This window comes from Bison bison, unplaced genomic scaffold (genome assembly GCF_000754665.1).
Source record: "Bison bison bison isolate TAMUID 2011002044 unplaced genomic scaffold, Bison_UMD1.0 scf7180017864240, whole genome shotgun sequence".
NCBI lineage: Eukaryota > Metazoa > Chordata > Mammalia > Artiodactyla > Bovidae > Bison > Bison bison.
This window is the reverse complement of record NW_011494812.1, coordinates 888,908-908,234: the sequence shown is the minus strand read 5'-3', so window position 1 is coordinate 908,234 and position 19,327 is coordinate 888,908. Positions and strand designations below refer to the sequence as shown.

Below are 19,327 nucleotides of genomic sequence, written 5' to 3'. Positions count from 1 at the left end.
ACTCCTTTAGGATGGACTGGTTGGATCTCCTTGCAGTCCAAGGGACTCTCAAGACTCTTCTCCAACACCACAGTTCAAAAGCATCAATTCTTCAGTGCTCAGCCTTCTTCACAGTCCAACTCTCACATCCATACATGACCACAGGAAAAACCATAGCCTTGACTAGATGGACCTTTGTTGGCAAAGTAATGTGTCTGCTTTTGAATATGCTATCTAGGTTGGTCATAACTTTCCTTCCAAGGAGTAAGCGTCTTTTAGTTTCATGGCTGCAGTCACCATCTATAGTGATTTTGGAGCCCAGAAAAATAAAGTCTGACACTGTTTCCACTGTTTCCCCATCTATTTCCCATGAAGTGGTGGGACTGGATGCCATGATCTTCGTTTTCTGAATGTTGAGCTTTAGGCCAACTTTTTCACTCTCCACTCCCATACACACACACAAACTTATAGAGACATATGCTGAGAGAATAACTAAGTACTATAATCCCATAGAACATCTTTTTTTTTGGAAATTGATGAATTCCATGTGATATTCAGAAAGATAGAGTCATGGTAAACATTCTAGAAAATAAACTCTGTGTTTGATTTACTTATAATTTATGTCTAGGCTGAAGATTTCTGTTGTTCAATGAAACATCCAGAAGTTCTCTTGGTTCTAGCTCTGTTTCAGTCAGTTTATCCTGTATACATCTAGAAAAATAGTTTACTGGCTCCCACTCCCATATTCTAATGAATCATCTACCTAGAGAGTCAAGAGGCTCTCTTGTGGCCAATAGTAAATATGCTGTTCTTCTTTGCCAAGCCTGATATAAAGAAATTCTCTTTCTCTTCTTATGAATTACCTTTGTTCTTCAGCTGAGAAAGAAACAAGCTTGAAGACCAATAGCAATGATGCAGACCTCACTGCCCTCTCCACTCTCCTGGCAAAACAGGTAAGAGCAGGGTTGCCTTGTTCATAAATGCCCATGAAGTCCAAGACCCACATCACACAGAAGCTTCACACATAGGGTTATTTCATTCCCAAATGTTGTGGTTTTATTATCTGTAAGACCTATAAAATTGTCCCCTTTGTGATAGAGATAATTTGGTAGTTCTTTTTCCTTCATCAGTCTTGCCAGTAAGTGCTCATTTTTATTAGAGAACCAACTTTTGACCATTTAATTTTTCTCTGTTTTATCTTTGTACTATATTCCATTAATATCTTTTTTATCTTTGTAACTTTTAACTTTCTTTGAGATTACTTGATTAAAAAAAATTAAGATAGATATTGATGTTGTTAAATACTTAGCCATTCTTCTTTTCTAGTATATTGATTTGAGACTATACATTTGCCTCTAAGTAAATCCTTAGCTGCATTCCACAGACTTCATGTTATTTTTGTTATCATCTAATTAAAAATATTCTGCTATTTTTTTGCATAATTTCTTAATTGACTCATTATTTATTCTGTAGTGCATTGTTCAATTTCTAAACACTTGGGGATTTTCTAATTATCTTTTTTTGACATTTATATCTAGTTTATTCAACTTTATTTTAAAAACACACTCTATGTTATTTTAGGAGGTTTCTTTATATCCAACAAATGACCTGTTTTGGTGAATAGACTTTGTCCAGTTGAAAAGAATGTGATTTTGCAATGATTTGTATTGCCTATCAGAGTCTGTTGCTCATGTTTTTTAAAAAATTTCAGTTTTATATATTTTAAAGCTAGATTAAAAGTTGTGTTGACATTTAGAATTATGAAATCATTTTGATGAATTAATTCTTTTAATTATGCAAAGTTTTTCTCTAATAACACATCTTTTTAAACACTTCTTAAAGTTTTTTTTTCACATATTAGTGTACTACACCAATTTTTTTTTGTTTACTGTTTGCAATGTACATCTATTTCCATTTCTTTTAAAAACATTTCTATGTCTTTATAGTTTTTGTTGTTTATTTTGTACATTCATAAATTGCAACATGATTATCACTGTAGTATTAACTATCACTTTCATTCTGTGACATAATTATCATTTTTTTTAAGGTGAGAACAGGTAAGACTTGTAAGACTTATGTACTTTAAAGTACATAATATAGGAATATTAACTATAATTACCATGCTGTATCTTAGGTCTCCAGAACTTGTTAATCTTATAAATAAAAGTTTTTGCCCTTTCACCAATTTTTCCCTATTTCCCTCACCTCCAATATATTCTGTTTGGCTTTTTTAGATTCAACATATAAATAACATTATAAAGTATTTGTCTTTCTTTGTCTGACATTTCACTTAGCATAATGGTCTCAAGTTTCATCTAAGTTGTTGCAAACAGCAGGGTTCCTTCTTCCCCATGACTGAATAGTATTCCATATATGTATATCACCTATCTTCTTTATCCATTGTTCTTTTGACAGGCAGTTTGTTTCCATATCTTGACTATTGTAAATAATGCTGCAATGAACATAGAAGTGCAGAGTGTCAATATGTCTTAGATGTGTCTTTTATAAATATTGAATAGTTGAGTGTTGATTTATTATCTACTTTGATGATTTTCATGGAGTAGTGAATCCATTTACATTTAAAGTAATTAATTCATGAGTTTTTATTTAAAGCTATAATTTAATACCTCTGTCCCATCTCATGCCCTATTCAACCCCCACTTTTCTTGATTCAAGACATGATTTCAATTTTTCTGAAAACTAGCCATTTTTCAGTTTGTTCTTAAATGTAGAACCTTTAGAGACTTCAACTAAACCTCTTTCACTAAGTCTGCTCTTACTTGATGTGTCCTGATCTCAACGCTGTGTGACTGCAAAAAATTCTTAGATTTCAAGATTCTTTAGATTGTTTATACTTTAGATTCTTAGCTACTGTTTTCTGCTTGACTTCTACAACTTGTATTCAGGAATCTGTAAATGCCCTAAGTTGGACACACAAGGAGATTATCGAGCCTCCTTTTTTGCAGCTCCCTTTTCATGGTTTCCTCAAATAGTGGATGCTTCAGTTTCCCAGAATTCTAGTTTCCATCCTTTTAGCTCTAATGTGATGATCAAAAGCTCTGAGCAGCTGCTTTTTCTGCAACTTCACCCTGCACAGTTTATACTTCAAAGGAAAAAGTGACAGAGTATTACTCTTATTTTGCTACTATTCCCTTCTCCATGTAATTTTGGTACCTCAAGTTATAGCTATTTGAGTTGCATCCTGATCCCTTTCAAACAGCTGATTTTTTTGTGCTTTTATCCACTGGTTAAAATTGTTCTCGAAGGGAGGATTGATCAAATACACACCACCCTGTTAAAATGAAGTGGAACATCTTGAATTTTGTGATTTTGATATCATTTAAACGTACACACACACAGTCACCTGTAAAAGGTTTTTTTGTTAGTTTGCATACTTTCACAATTTCTAGTAGTGCACATCTATAAATACTAATTAGAATGCAAAATCTAATAAGTGATAGAAAAGAGTCTTAGAAAGTGAGCCTTAAGAAGGATTTAATTTTGATTTGGAAGATTTGAAATATCACATCATGCTCCAAATCTCCTTTAATATTAATTTTGCACCTAATCTAAAAATCCAGTTTTCAAACACTGGAATTTAACCGTAATTCCAACTCCAAATGTCTCTAAGTCAAATTTCCTTTTTGGAAAAATTGTCCACTACTCTAAACTCTTGCATAAGTCCAATCTGGTGGAACCCAGGTCTGAGTGACCCCTTGGAATCTGCATTATTTTCTGTTCACACCTTCTCTATGTGTCTTTCTCAGGAAACACTGCATGCCAGTCTGCAGAGCTTCCACCAAGAGAGACTGTCTGAGATAACTGACCTGAAGGATAAGCTTGTGGCTGCTGAGCACAGCCAGACAAAAGCCATTGAGGAGCGCCATGCTGCCTTGCTGAGGCGCTGGGAACAGCTGCTGGAAGCCTCTGAAGTCCATAGACAGGAATTGCTAGAGAAACGACGGCCCCTACTGGAGGTAAAAAAAAAAAAAAAAAAATGATGCACCATCATCTGACCTTGAATATCTATATCCAGAAACAGATACTGGAAACCATGTTTGAATACTATAGACAATTAAGTGAGTATATTGCAAAGAATCAGGAAGACATTCTTATAAACATGAAGCAATTCATTTTTAGCTTGATAAGTTTTTCTTTTTTTTTTTGGACTAATTGATCAGCTGACTTATGATGGAAGTCAGACACATATTGGAAACAAGTAGGTGAGACAAGGATCTTAATTCAAGGCAGAACTAATACTGGCATATAGGAGTCAAGATTGCTCTTGTGCTTTTTCTAACTCAAATAAAAGGAATATTAGACAAGTAAAATTTGTGTTCTCATCTTTCCTAGCTGGGGGACCTTCTATATGTTGCTTAACATCTCTGAATCTTGATTTCTCTATTTAGAAATCTTGATGGATCTATATCACCATCATATCTTGATGGATCTTGATTACTATCAAAAAAGATAATGGACCTGAAAATGCAATATAAACCACTATGTTCTGTATGGATATAGTTATTAAAATGTTCTTTCTTTTGGTGACTGCTAAGATATTGGATATTGATGATAAAATTATTAATAGTAAAAGGAAGTCAAGATGGTTAGTGAAAATACTGAATACTTCTAGACCATAAGATATTGTACCTGATGACAAGTTAAAGTAGAGAATTAAAGGAATCAGGAAACACACAAATAAAAGTAAGACTCTTAATTTTAACTGTGATAAGGGACATATAACCTACAGAAACTAATCTTCAGTGCAAAATTAAAGCAATTAATGGACAACCACATATTATCTTATTTTGTGATTATAAAATCTCTGTAAAATATTCAGTTGATACATAATATTATGAAAATGTATGACATTATTTATAGGTTTCCATGTCCTTCCAGGGTAGGGGCAGTAATAGTTTTTTCTGTGTTGGTCTATTTTGGTGTGTAGATTGCTGAAATGAATACAGCGACAACATAATGGTATACAATACCTTTGCAATCTGCCTTCCATTTGGGTCAGTTTTTTTCATCTTAACCCATTTTGAGATGAAAACTGATTCTCATATCTGTGTAACAAAATCTCTTTGAAAGTACAATCTGCTGACACAAAATATATGATGTGTTTTAAATCTATAACTTTGTATTACCTTCTGTTTGGAAAAATCCATACTATTTCTCTTATTTAGAAATTCACAGTCATTCAGAATACTCCAGAGAGTATTGCATGGCTAAAGATATAAGTTAGAGGGTAAGAAATGGATTTAAGCAGGGAATTTAGGCATGAGATGAGCTCCGAACAAGGTTTAGAGGAAGGTAGGAAGACAACTCAGTATACACAAATAAACATCAAAGCAGTGAGGGCTGCAGATCACAGAAGAGAAAGAAGAAATGCCTGTCCCACAAATGATTTTTTTAATCTAATCATCCATCCATTCATTCACTTAAACTTAATTCATGCATATTATACTAAAAATTCATGGAACACAGACATCAGAACAAGAAATCATGGAATCTTATCATTGAAAACTACCTTTGTCACTTTGGGAATCTTACGGCTAAAATAATCCTAGAAGTTACCCAACTTCATTTGTAAGTGTTGGAAGAAAAGAGAAAATGCTTGGATCAGGGCTTGTACCTTGAACTCACATGTCCACCCATCTGATTGCATAGTCTCCATTGGTCTTAGTTCTGTCCTCTTAGAGTATTGGTACAGAAAATATTTGAAGACAGTCATTTTTTTATCCTGTTTTCTTTTCTGCTGATGAACTTTATTGGAAAAGATGGAATTGTCTTTTTTTCTTTATAGACTGAGGTTCTATTCATGGAATTTGCACACAAGGCCTCAGCTTTCAACAATTGGTGTGAGAAGGCCGAGGAGGACCTGTCAGAGCCTGTGCGCTGTGTCTCCCTGGATGCAATCCGGCAGCTGCAGAAGAACCATGAGGCCTTCTTGGCCTCCTTGACAAAGGCCCGAGGAGACTTCAATGATTTGCGAGAGCTAGACCAGCAGATTAAGGCCTTAAATGTGCCCTCCAGCCCCTATACCTGGTTAACAGTGGAGGTGCTAGAGAGAGTCTGGAAACACCTATTGGATACCATCAAGGTAGTTTGGGGCAGAGAAGATACTTCCTTTAGCCATAGTGAACATGATCATTTGATTTACTTTCTGGATTTGGGGACTTTGAGAGAGAAAGGAACACTGTTAATAATTATATTGCGACAGCAGTCATGAACTGAGTCAATCTAAGAAAAAAGTTGGAAATACGTTCATGATAGGCAGAGCCCTATGCCCTATAGTTTAGACAGTCTCAAGTGTCTGAGTGTTGATCGGTGATTCAGAGAAGCAAACATAAGCTCCAGAAGATGGCTCTAAAAATGTGTTATGAAAAATTCATGAGGTTTGTATATATCTCTGCAGTCTATATGCTCAAAAGCATTTTCTATTTTACACAAACTTCCAAAAGTGCCTTTTAAATGTGCTCGTGTGTAATTTTGTCTGTCTATAGTAATGCTCATTACTGAAGCTATGGAAAATACAAGTTTGCAAAGAAAAATTTCACTATAAACTTACCAATTTTAGATGGAAACTCTTATTATCTTTTCATGTAAATGAAATTTCAACTGGAAAAATACTGAGATGAGGAAAGACTTGCCTTTATTACTAGTTTGTTTTTTACTGGGCTTGGTAACACCTGCAAGTACTTCTGAAAAGTTGGATAAGCTTCTTTCATATTTCTGAGATGAGAAGAGGTAGACTGGAATAAATTTGAGCACACAAGCAATGCCATTGGAAGGCAGGTGAAATCTGGAAGAGGGGAGATGTGCAGATGAGCCTAGGAACCAGTTATTTTATTGCAAGAAAAAGTCTTCAATGTGCACACTACTATCTGTGATTTGGGGTTTTAGGAAAGAGAGCAGGAGTTGGAAACGGAAGAGGCAAGACAGATCAAGAACTTTGAGATGTGCCAGGAATTTGAACAGAATGCCAGTGCCTTCCTTAATTGGATCTTGGAGACAAGGTTTGCTGTGATACCCCCAAACTCACGATCCTTATGCCGCACATTCCACTCTGGGGATGGAATATATAGCTGAGGGAAGAGGATAATTCTTACAGTACTTATGCTGTCCTACATATCCTGCCTGTGCTTCGTATCTGAAATTGACTGTATTCTAAATCAGTCACTGCAAAATTGAGAAATGAGAATTTCATCTCATTGCCCATTCTTTATTCACTATTTGAAAGTCTCACTTTTTTTCCTCTTGCCTATAATTACAGCCCCAAAACAATAACATTCACTTACATTTGCCTTCCCCTTTGTACTTTACACTGTAATTTTATAATCCATTATATCACTTAACTTTCAGAATAACCTTGAAGAGTGTACAGCACTGATGTTATTGCTTCTGTTTCTAAATGTGGAAAGAAGTTCAGTAGATAAATTGACTTGTTAAAGGTCACATATGTATTTATTGGTACAAACAGAGTATACTGTGAATACTTCATAGGAAACTATTATATTGCTTGACTACTAAAACTGTCATGAGAATCAAGTGAGATAATATATGCTAATTGCTTTTATTAAATGCAAAATGCTCTATACATAAAAATAACATTTGTTATATCTTCTGGGGCAAATGACCTGGAAAAGAGGAGACTTGAAGTGTATAATAAATGAAAAAGTGGTCAAACTTGGTAGACTGTATTCAGCAGGTGTATCAGAATTGTGGAGTTTTGACAGTTTAAAGTGTCAGTTTAGACAATTCATGCTTCTGTTCCTATGAGCTCACTGACAAGGATAAATCAAAGAAGGAACAGAAAGAAATCCTGTATCATGGCTTAAAAAAAAAACATCTGACTGAAGACAAAGGACACACAGCTCACCCTCCTCTCCCTCTGGCTTTGGTCTCTCATCTCTGGCAGCAGGGGCGTGATACTGAGCTGGGCCTGACCCCTGAGCTCTTCATCCTAAAGCAATGAGCTGCACAGAAGGCTCTGGGTTTCTCAGTATGGGGGACACTTTGAGGACAGTGGGTTGAAAGATTCATCCTTCAGGTACAAAGAATTTAGAATGTATCACATATCTGAAGAAAGAAGATTATTGAAATAATCCTTGTTAACGTGATTTTCCTTTTCTCTCTCCTGATTCCTGTTCTGGACCTCCATATCCAGGGACTATTTTCTGGATGGGTCAGTATTTTATGTTATCCTGTTTGTTTTTTTTGTATCACTCTGAAAGAATTAATTAAGGAGGCCTTAGTATTAAAGTATCTTCATCCCACTGCAAATCTGATAAAATATATGTGGGGTAAGAAGGCCCTTAAATAAAACGTGGGCTAAGGAGAAGCATGTATATTATTCTGGCCCTATCACCCACTAAGAGTAATGTAAGAGTAAGAGTAATGTAAGAGTCTTGCTTACATTAGGTTAAGGGTATATTTGAAAATAAGAACTAGGAGAGTATGGAAGCTCTCTTGTAAGCATAGAGGAACCTTACTTTGCTTTTCATCTGTCCAGCAAGGTTACCAACTCAACAGAGAGGATCTGATTTCATGAAAAATTGGCATTGTGATATTCATTTCAGAAAGGCCATATAACTTGGAAGAACTTATAGAAGTGTAGGAGATCTGCGTTGGTCTATTTGTGTAACATACTGACTTCTGATATTATAAGTAATGTTTTCCTCTGGTTCTTAACTAGATCTTTGCTGAAAGAAACAGGAACACTAGAATCCCAGCTGGAAGCAAATAAAGTAAGTAATGTTTATTCATTAGTTCTAAATATTGCTGGAATTTACAGGAGTTCAAGAACTACTCAAAGGAAACTGGTGATTCCTTTAGGTAAATCCCTGGCCTAAAAGTCAAAAGCCTAAGGCTCTGCTGTCAATCTTGCCAACAATTTGCATTCTAACCTTTGGCCACCACTTCATGGACATGGATGTCAGTTTGCTTAAATCTCAACTTTAATTTCTGTATCTACACAATGGAGTCAATAACATCTACATTATAGATTTACTATAATTATTAAGTAAGGGAACAAATACAAAAGCGCATACAACTTGTAACATTGACACATTTATGTTATTTGATGTGGTAAGAAAATAAAATTGAATATAAATTGTCTCTTAACAATTGGGTGAAGAAGTGGCTAGAACAGTATTTTTGACTTTCACCTTATCTTTATTATTGCTTCCCCACCAGAAAAAATATGTAATTAATTAAATCTAATTTATCCCCAAGGAGAGAACTTAATGCTAAAAAAGATGTTGTCAGGTAGGATTGATTTTTGGAGACCCACAAACCACTGTAATATCTAATATATTTTCACACCTTTCACACCTACCCCCATCATCATGACTAATTTACTTCTCCCTTCTTTAGGATTTCCCTTGTGGCTCAGACAATAAAGTGTCTGCCTACAATGCAGGAGACCCGGGTTCAATCCTTGGGTTGGGAAGATCTCCTGGAGAAGGAAATTGCAACCCACTCCAGTATTCTTGCCTGGAAAATCCCATGGATGAAGGAGCCTGGTAGGCTACTGTCCATGGGGTCACAAAGAGTTGGACACAACTGAGCTATTTCACTTTTCACTTTCTTTAGGGAAAGATATTTCCCTGTTGACAAAGCATGACCTAAATGCTGATATTTGGCATTTAATGTGCCTGACCGAAGCATCTTGTAGAAGTCTGTCCAAGCCAGTGAAGGAGACTGATGTGTGAACACTGGGAAGTTTAAGTGGGCCTCAGAAATCAACTACAATCAATAATGCAAATCATTCATGATGCAGATCATTGAGAGCTGACGATGCATGGATCCTAGAAGTCCTACCCTTCTCTATTTACAGTGTATGACTGCTAACCCTTAGATTTATATATTACAGATTACCAGAATGACAGAGGTCATATCACTTAAACTTCCCACCATTGGGAATTGAGATGGTTTTCCTGAGTAGTTCAATTTTTACAAAGGACAGGAAATTTCCTGAAGATAATTGAAAAGGAGCAATGAAGGGAAATCTAAACTTATCAGCTTCTTACCTTCCATATTATTCCTAGATTTGGACCTGGTACCCCAGATAACTGCTTCTCTTCTTTGTCTTTTTCCAGAGGAAGCAAAAGGAAATCCAGGCAAAGAAGCATCAACTGACCAAGATTGAGGACCTGGGAGAAAGCTTAGAAGAGGCTCTGGTCCTGGACCTTAAATACAGCACCATCGGGCTGGCTCAACAGTGGGACCAGCTCTACCAGCTTGGGATGCGAAGGCAACACAGTCTAGAAGAACAAATCCAAGCCAGGTATTGAGAACTTGTGGTTAAGGCTGGGCAAGGATATGGGTGGTGTTAGGTATTAGAAACTTAGTCCCAAGACTAAACTTTGGGGGTACTGGATACAATGGCTGCTAAACTGATAGTGCACTTATTAACTCCAGAACCAGTTTTTTCTCTTTGCTGACCCAGAGAATGACTTAAAAAAAAAAAAATATGAGTCCACTATAAACTGCAAGACAGTACTATCATACTCCTGGGTCTACTTACCATCCATTTCTCAGAGTCTATGCATCATCTTATATGACCTCTTCAGAGAGCATTCCCTTTTGTAAAATTCCCATTAAAATGTCTGGAGTGAAAGAAATATTCAAAGTATAGAGCAGAAGATAATTTTTTTTCTAAATAAAATATTTTGGCAGCATTAGTTATTTAGACAAAGTTTTTCTGTAAAGATCCTGATAATATTGTAGAATTTGTGAGCCATTTAGCCTTTGTTTTAACTGCTGTGCTGTTACTCAGTTCTGCTGTTGTGAAAACAGATATTGATAATTAATAAATGAATAAGCATAAACATATTCCAGGGAAATTTTATTTATGGATGCTAGGATTTGAATTTTTCACAATTTTTAAAGTTTAAGGAAATATTCTTTTTTTTTATTATTTTCAATCATGTAAAAACTATTCTCAGTTCATTGACTGTACAAAAGTGAGTGATCTCCTGGACCTGGCCCATGGACCATAGTTTGCCAGTCCCTGAACTAGGTGACTTGACTAGCCTAATAGTCACTAAAATTCCTCTATTACTATTATGGCATGTCTATTTATATTTCTGTTTTATTTCATGGGTTAATTTTTTTTCTTTCAGAGACATCACTGGTCTCAGTGAAGAGACACGACAAGAGTTTGAAACAACCTTTAGGTGCGTATAGCTTCATAGCTGATTGTTTTGCATGCAATTCAGAATGAAGTTCCAAATTAACTATTTTTTTATCCCTTGGTGTGGTTTGATCTGATTCTTGGTGAACCTGATTAAATATTTTTTGTTCTTTAGGCACTTTGATGAGAATTTGACAGGTCGCTTGAGTCACAAAGATTTCCGGTCCTGCCTGAGAGGGCTCAATTACTACTTGCCCATGGTGGAAGAGGGTGAACCTGAGCCCAAGTTTGAGAAATTCCTGGATGCTGTTGATCCAGAAAGGTAGGAGGAAGACCAAAGCCCAGAGCACAGCAGGGAATAGGTCTTGGGGGAGGGGGGCAAATGCAGAAAGTAAAATGATCCATAAAATATAAAATTAATTCATCTTGAGAGCAGGAAGATAAAGACTACCATAAATGAATTGGGCAGCTTTTGGTACCCTTTTAGAATACTAGAAATAGAGGCCTTCAGCTCAGTTTGAAGAGCTTGAGATACCTAGAGATGGTGCTAGTGGAAAATTCCCAAATTCTACTTAGGGAGTCAGGCTGAATTACTCATGTGGAAATAGTGACTGGAACTTAAGAAACTGTTTATTTGGCTTAAGGGTATGAGGATGGGGATCAAATAAAGGTCATATCCCATTGTCTTAGAGAGCTGAGATGGAACAGGCACTTAGAGGGTTCATCTTATCTCTGTCTCTGAGACACTGAGTAGAATGAGAAAGGGACCTGTCTTCCTCTCTGTCCCGAGAGGGGACAGTTACTGATCTATTTCTCCAACAGAAAGGGCTATATCTCAAAAGATGAGTACATCGACTTCTTGACTGACAAGGAGTCAGAGAACATCAGATCCAGTGATGAACTAGAAGATTCTTTCCAAGCCCTGGCAGAGGGCAAAGCCTATATTACCAAAGAGGACATGAAGCAGGTCAGATTCCCATTTCTATCCTCTCTCACTGCACTCTTATAATCATCTAGATTTTGTTCATCTCAGGTCTGGCTCCCTAGTTACTATAGGCAATTACTTTCCTCTTCCCCATATTTTCTCAGATATTGTCATGCACTGGTTATCATTTGCTTTGGTCACTACCTCATGTTGTTTTGACCCAACTCAAAAACCTATAGTCAATATCTAATTATTTCATCATTAATCCCAAGCATGCTACTTGGTTTTAAGACTATTTCTTTATTCTGTTTATTTAATAAGCCAAATTTAAAGAAGGGGGTAAACAGTGCAATCAGAATGAAATGGGAGTCTTTGGATAAGAACTGAGTTGAAAAGATGAGTTGGTCTTATTCATTAGAAATTACAGATTTCTTTCTATAAGAAAAGCACGTGATAGGCCTGGGACCAACTGCTTTTGCCCAAACCTCTCTACTTCCTGAGTTTAGGGCATATTAGAAGCCCAAAGGAACCAGCTATTCTGAATTTCTGTCACGATAATTTTTTTTTTTCTTTTAATGTTTCAGGCCCTAACCCCAGAACAAGTGTCATTCTGTGCCTCACGTATGCAGCAATATGTGGATCCCCGGGGCCGAAGCCAACCTGCTGGCTATGATTACGTTGGCTTCATCAATTCTTACTTTGGCAAATAAAAGACAGCTTTTTCTGGGTCAGAGAACCTTGATGTTGTGGGAAGTATTGGGGGATGAAGGAAATAGGCAGATATGGAAGATGGGAAGACAGTTGTGTGTGTGTGTGTATGTGTGTGTGTGTGTTACATTTATTGTAGGACCTGAAAAAAGAAATCTCGAGCTTGAGAGATAAAGGCATTAATGACATCAGAGGAGAGGAGGCCATGGGTTTATTTTATATGCAACTATCACTGCTGAAGGGTGTTAAACAAAGTTTCTATTTTTCATTTGTTGGGTTCTATGTAATATTACTTTATTTTGTTCTGATTATAGAATAAAGTATTTCCTTTTTTTTTAAAGCATTTTTTTTGCAGTTCTTACTTTTGAGAGGACAATGTGAAATAAAATGTTCCTGATTCAGTTAAGTTTCTACATTTCTGAGAATTGTACTATCATCTAAATATAGGCAGCAAAATATACTGTAAATTAGGGCCTTGGTAAAGTAGATACATAAGATTCAAGATAATTTACAAAGTGTTTCTTGAGCTTGAAATTTGATTAAATTCTTGCGTTTGAAAATGGAGATATTTGATATTCTGGGAAACCCTGATATTTTCATCTATAAAATGGAACCATACAGGGAAGACCAGCATAGCACCCATTTTCTTCTGAATCTGTCTGTTTTTCATACTTCCCTATTAAGGTGAATGTTATTACTCTTGGAACAGCCAAATAGGAGCATAGAAGATCTTCCTTTTGTCCTCTATGTCCCTGAATTTTCTCCAAAATTTTAACGTGATAAAAAAGAATCTTTGGGACTTCTTTGGTAGTTCAGTGGTTAAGAATCCTTCTCACAATGCAGGGGATGTGGGTTCATCTCTGGTAGGGGAACTAGAATCCCACATGTGTTGGAGTAACGAAGCCTGCACCATAGCTAGAGAGCTGGAATGCCACAATGAAGCATACTACACGATGCAACAAAAATCCCACATGCCAAAACTAAGACCCAATGCGGCCAAATATTTTTAAAAAGGAATATTTGTTTTCATTTACTTTTATCTATTAGTGTAAGAGTTAGTCAAATTTTTCTTTGTAATAAAATTAAGGAAAAATACACAAGAGGTGGTGCTATTTCCAAATAATTTTCAGCCCAGGTTTGATCTGAACTGGTTTGAATGCTGACATTCTGTCCTGACTTATAAAAATGCATTGTGCCATTTGCTTGTGAGTAGACTTATTTCTTTGATCAGCATGAAATGAAACAGCCTAGCCGTTTGTGTATCCTGTACAGTTTCTGCCTTCCAGTCCATGTATATGGTCACTTGATTACCATTTCAAGTCTCAGTCTCATTCTTTGCACAGATATTAGTCCTTGCTAAGGGATAAATCCTGTCACAGGAGCCATTTAAAGAAATTTTAGTTAAAACTAAAAAGCTATCTTTGCTGCTAATAATGTATAGGTTTTTGTTTGCTTGTTTGTTTGTTTTACTGATTTTTGCTTAAACAATTACATATTATGAAAAATAATAAAACATATTTCAAAATTTTTTCATAAATGTCTAAATTGTGTTACCAAATTATGAACTGAAAAATATCATTATAGTTGGAAAAATTCATAGCCTGTTATGTCATCAAAAATTAGTATCATTTAATATCACACTTATTGAGCCTGGAAAATCTAAAAAAAGTGCTTGTTTGTAATAATCAAAGGCAAATGTGAATATGGTTCCATTCTCCCCTTGATCCCTGCCAAAAATCTGGAAGTCCTAAATCAGTTTGTTAGGCATATGATGAGTCTTTAAAGGCAAAGGATCATTAGTAACATCTCAGAAAAGGAGATTAATAATATAGAGGCTAAAGAAGATAGTATTTATCTAAAGAATCAACAAAAGTTAGTTCAGGTGCTCAACTTCTTGTGACCAAACTTTTTTTGTGTGTCCAAATTTTTGTGACCACATGGACTGTAGCATGCCAGGTTTCCCTGTCCATCACCAACACCTGGAATTTGTTCAAATTCGTGTCCATTGAGTCAGTGATGCCATCCAACCATCTCATCCTCTGTCATCCCCTTTTCCACCTGCCTTCAATATTTCCTAGCATCAGGGTCTTTTCCAATGATTCAGTTCTTCTCATCAGGTGGCCAAAGTATTGAAGTTTCATCTTCAGCATCAGTCATTCCAATGAATATTCAGGATTGATTTCCTTTAGGACCGACTGGCTTGATCTCCTTGGAGTCCAAGGGACTCTCAAGGTCTTCTCCAACACCAGAGTTTAAAAACTTCAATTCTTTGGCCCACTGAGGGCCATATCCATACATGACTACTGGAAAAAAAACCATAGCTTTGACTAAATGGACCTTAGTTACCAAAGTAATGTTTCTGCTTTTTAATATGCTCTCTAGGTGGTCATAGCGTTTCTTCCAAGGAGCAAACATCTTTTAATTTCATGGCTTCAGTCACCATCTGAAGTGATTTGAGAGCCAAGAAAATAAAGTCTGCCATAGTTTCCACTGTTTCCCCATGTATTCACCATGAAGTGATGGAACCAGTTGCCATGATCTTAGTTTTTTGAATGCTGAGTTTTAAGCCAGCTTTTTTTACTCTCGTCTTTCACTTTCATCAAAACGCTCTTTAGTTCCTCTTCACTTTCTGCCATAAGGGTGGTGTCACCTGCATATCTGAGGTTATTGATATTTCTCCTGGCAATCTGGATTCCAGCTTGTGCTTCATCCAGCTGACATTTTGCAATAATATAGAGGCTAAAAAAGATAGCATTTATCTAAAGAATCAATAAAAAATGCCTTAAAAAGATGGTACTGTTAGAGTTACACACAGCACCTTCTGAAATCAGATTCTGACCACATGTGCACTAAAGCAAAAAAAATGACAATATGGGAATTATCATACATAACTTAATTATGAATATAAATATTCAACTTATAATATTACAACAATTAGAACTTGTATCAGTCCAGGTTCGATGCATGATACTGGATGCTTGGGGCTGGTGCACTGGGACGACCCAGAGGGATGGTATGGGGAGGGAGGAGGGAGGAGGGTTCAGAATGGGGAACACATGTATACCTGTGGCGGACTCATTTTGATATATGGCAAAACCAATACAATATTGTAAAGTTAAAAAATAAAATAAAATATAAAAAAAGAAAAAAAGAACTTGTATCAAATTTCCCTCTTAATCTCAGGGTTAAGCTCCACATATTACATAGTCATCATTTCTAGATCTTCTGTTTACTTATTTTAAGCTAGAATCCCTGCTCTACTTTCGGTAATTCTCTTCTTTATAATTTATAGAGTGAAGACTGCCTCTGAGATACAGCCTACACTCTTGATTTTTCTTTCATGATTACTACCACTTGGTTGGGTCCCCAAAATTCAGTCCTAACTGAATTTTCTCCTTAACATTTTATGGGCCTCCCTGATGCCAAAATTTTTCTGGAAGTCATCTGATTCTTTTTCCCTAGAGCCTGACCCATTTCCCAGTACCTACTCCTCTGAGATGGATCTAACTCCATCTTCCTATCTTCTCCAGCCAGGCACTGTGCCAGGTAACAGCATTTTACTCTTGTCTGGTTGTATCATGATATATTACATGCATGGCACTGACTCCTGCCAGCATAAACTAGGTAACAAATGTGTCAGCCTAAAGTGATGCTGCCTAGAAACTTCAAATAAGAATAGATGGTCATGTTGGGTGTTTCATGTATGGCAGACTCTGTTCTAAATATTTTATCTTAATCATCACAAAAAGCCCTACAAAATAGCTACTGCTAAAATTCCATTTTGGCATTGATAATGGAGGCCCAGAAATGTTAATAAACTTCCTCTAGATCACACATCTAAAAAGTGGCAAAAGTATACTTTAAACTCAAGCAAAATGATTCCAGAAACTTACGGAATTAATTGGCTCTTTAAAAAGACATGAGTTTTTTTTTTTTTTTTAAAGGGCATATGTGGTCATATTCATATCAGGGGACCTCTGCTTGGCTATGTGTATATGTGTGTATGTACTTGGCAGGAGGTCTTGTTTAAGCATATGGCTGTATTTGTAATCAAGGAAGGAAATTTGAATTACCAAAGGGGTTTTGTAGATTGTTTCTGCCTGCCACCCTAGGGCAATTGTGTCAGGATCTATGGAGATGGTTCCCAGGAATGTATACTGGATGATCCCACAGGTGATTTTTATAGTCTTTCATACTTAAGACTACTACATTTAGAAGGTAGATGGACCTTTGAGTGAAAGTGAAAGTGTTTGTGGTTCAGTCTTTCCTGACTCTTTGCAACCCGAAGGACTATAGTCCACCAGGCTCCTCTGTCCATGGAATTCTCCAGGCAAGAATACAGAAGTGGGTAGCCATTCCCCTCTCCAAGGATCAAACCTGTGTCTCTTGCATTGCAGGTAGATTCTTTACCATCTGAGTCACCGGGAAAGCCTGGACTTCTGAGTAATACTTAGCAATTTTTAGAACATCTCTACACATTGTTGCTGAGTGTGCATTTAGGGAATATTATTCTAGATGAACTGCATACATTTTGGAAATAAATTTGCTCAAACAGCCTCAGTGCAATGAGGAGGTTACTTCCAAACTCACTGAAAAGGAGTTTAGAGTACATGGCTTTTCTTCTCTGATGCAAATTCTTTCTACTCAAGTCCTTTCACTCTATTTCTCTACAACTTGTTCTCTTCTCTTGGACTAGCTTTATTTCTTCCAGAATTGATTTCCATTGAATTCTCACTAGACGATATGCTCCTTCCCTGAGAGCATAGAGCAACATGGATTCCTATCTGCAAAACATTCCCTTAATACACATTCTTCTCTCTCTCTTAAGTCTTGTCCCACTTCTAACTTATTGATGAATCACATGAATCTTACATTTTCAAAATCTCTTATGTCTACCATTTCTGTCAGTTCCCAATGCTTCTATCCTTATTAAAGTCATTTTGCCTTTCTTTAGAATGATGTCAATGGATTTCTTATTGATTTCCTTGCCTCCATTTTCTGCCTGCTGAGATATATCATCTTCTCTGTTACTAGATTGGAGCTTCCCTGCTGGCTTCGTAGGTAAAGCGTCTGCCTGCAATGCAGGAGACCCGGGTTCGATCCCTGGGTCAGGAAGATCCTTGGAGAAGGAAATGGCAACCTACTCCAGTACTCTTGCCTGGAAAATCCCATGGACAGAGGAACCTGGTAGGCTACAGTCCATGGGGTCACACTTCACTTTTTGTTACTGGATTAATCTTAAATCACTTTCCAGATTCAACTCCACTCTCTGCTCAAAGGTTTACTGCCCAAAACATCAAGTCTGAAGCAAGGTACTCACAATGCCATGAACAAAGAAGTCTTAACCCTAGCTAACTTCACCCATCATTTGTGAGATATTTTTGTCCCTTGGGACAACTCACTGTATTTTGTAACAGGCATATATTGCCTTGCCACTAAGACTTTAGTTATTCTGTTCTGTCTTCTTGGAATATATGTACTTTATTTCCACTTACTGAATTCAAAATTTACTCACTCTTTGGGAATAAGTTCAAGTACTACCTTAGACATGAAGCCTCCTCTGTTCTTCCATTGAGAATAACCTCCTCCTAAATTAAAAGTGAGTACCAATATGCTTAGCACATAATTATAGAAGCTAACATTTGTTGGAAGATGATTATTAATATGACTCAGATAGTGCACTAAATAATTTATATTCATGACCCTGTTTAGTCAGCAATGCAAAAGTATGAAGTTATTAATACAACCACTTGACAGGTGAGGATTTTGAAGCTGAGAAAGATTAAGTAACTTACCCAGGGTCCCACTGTAAGTGGCAAAGCCTGCATTCGAACTCCTACCTGACAACTGTGTGAATTCATTCCACCTTTACAGAATCATCCTGCAATGCAGGAGACCTGGGTTTAATCCCTTGATTGGGTAGATACCCTGAAGAAAGGGACAGCTACTCACTGTATTCTTTTTTTTTTTTTCATTTTTAAAAAAAATATAAATTTATTTATTTTAATTGGAGGATAATTACTTTACAATATTGTATTGGTTTTGCCATACATCAACATGAATCTGCCACGGGTATACATGTGTTCCCCATCCTGAACCCCCCTCCCACCTCTCTCCCCATACCATTTCTCTGGGTCATTCCAGTGAACCATCCCCGAGCATCCGGTATCATGCATCGAACCTGGACTGGCGATTCGTTTCACATATGATATTATACATGTTTCAATGCCATTGTCCCAAATCATCCCATCCTCGCCCTCTCCCACAGAGTCCAATCTTAAAAATTAGGGCAGAAATAAATGCAAAAAAAAAAAAGAGAGAGAGAGAGACCATAGCAAAAATCAAAAAGCCAAAAGCTGGTTCTTTGAGAGGATAAATAAAATTGACAAACCATTAGCCAGACTCATCAAGAAACAAAGGGGGAAAAATCAAATCAATAAAATTAGAAATGAAATTCGAGAGATCACAACAGACAACACAGAAATACAAAGCATCATAAGAGACTACTATCAGCAACTATATGCCAATAAAATGGACAACTTGGAAGAAATGGACACATTCTTAGAAAAGTATAA

At 36.5% G+C, this 19,327-nt stretch overlaps 1 protein-coding gene across 1 annotated transcript in view; it reads left to right on the top strand.

Annotated features, from left to right (window-relative positions):
* SPTA1 (spectrin, alpha, erythrocytic 1) overlaps window positions 1–13,094 on the top strand; it is an 86,416-nt gene extending 73,322 nt beyond the window's left edge. Inside the window, 11 exon segments of the mRNA XM_010846842.1 lie at window positions 856–932; window positions 3,747–3,956; window positions 5,786–6,082; window positions 6,886–6,998; window positions 8,150–8,167; window positions 8,678–8,729; window positions 10,083–10,270; window positions 11,109–11,162; window positions 11,295–11,441; window positions 11,942–12,086; window positions 12,629–13,094. Coding sequence (XP_010845144.1) covers window positions 856–932; window positions 3,747–3,956; window positions 5,786–6,082; window positions 6,886–6,998; window positions 8,150–8,167; window positions 8,678–8,729; window positions 10,083–10,270; window positions 11,109–11,162; window positions 11,295–11,441; window positions 11,942–12,086; window positions 12,629–12,754 — 1,427 coding nt within the window. The 3' untranslated portion in view covers window positions 12,755–13,094.
* The last annotated feature ends 6,233 nt before the right edge of the window (window positions 13,095–19,327 follow it).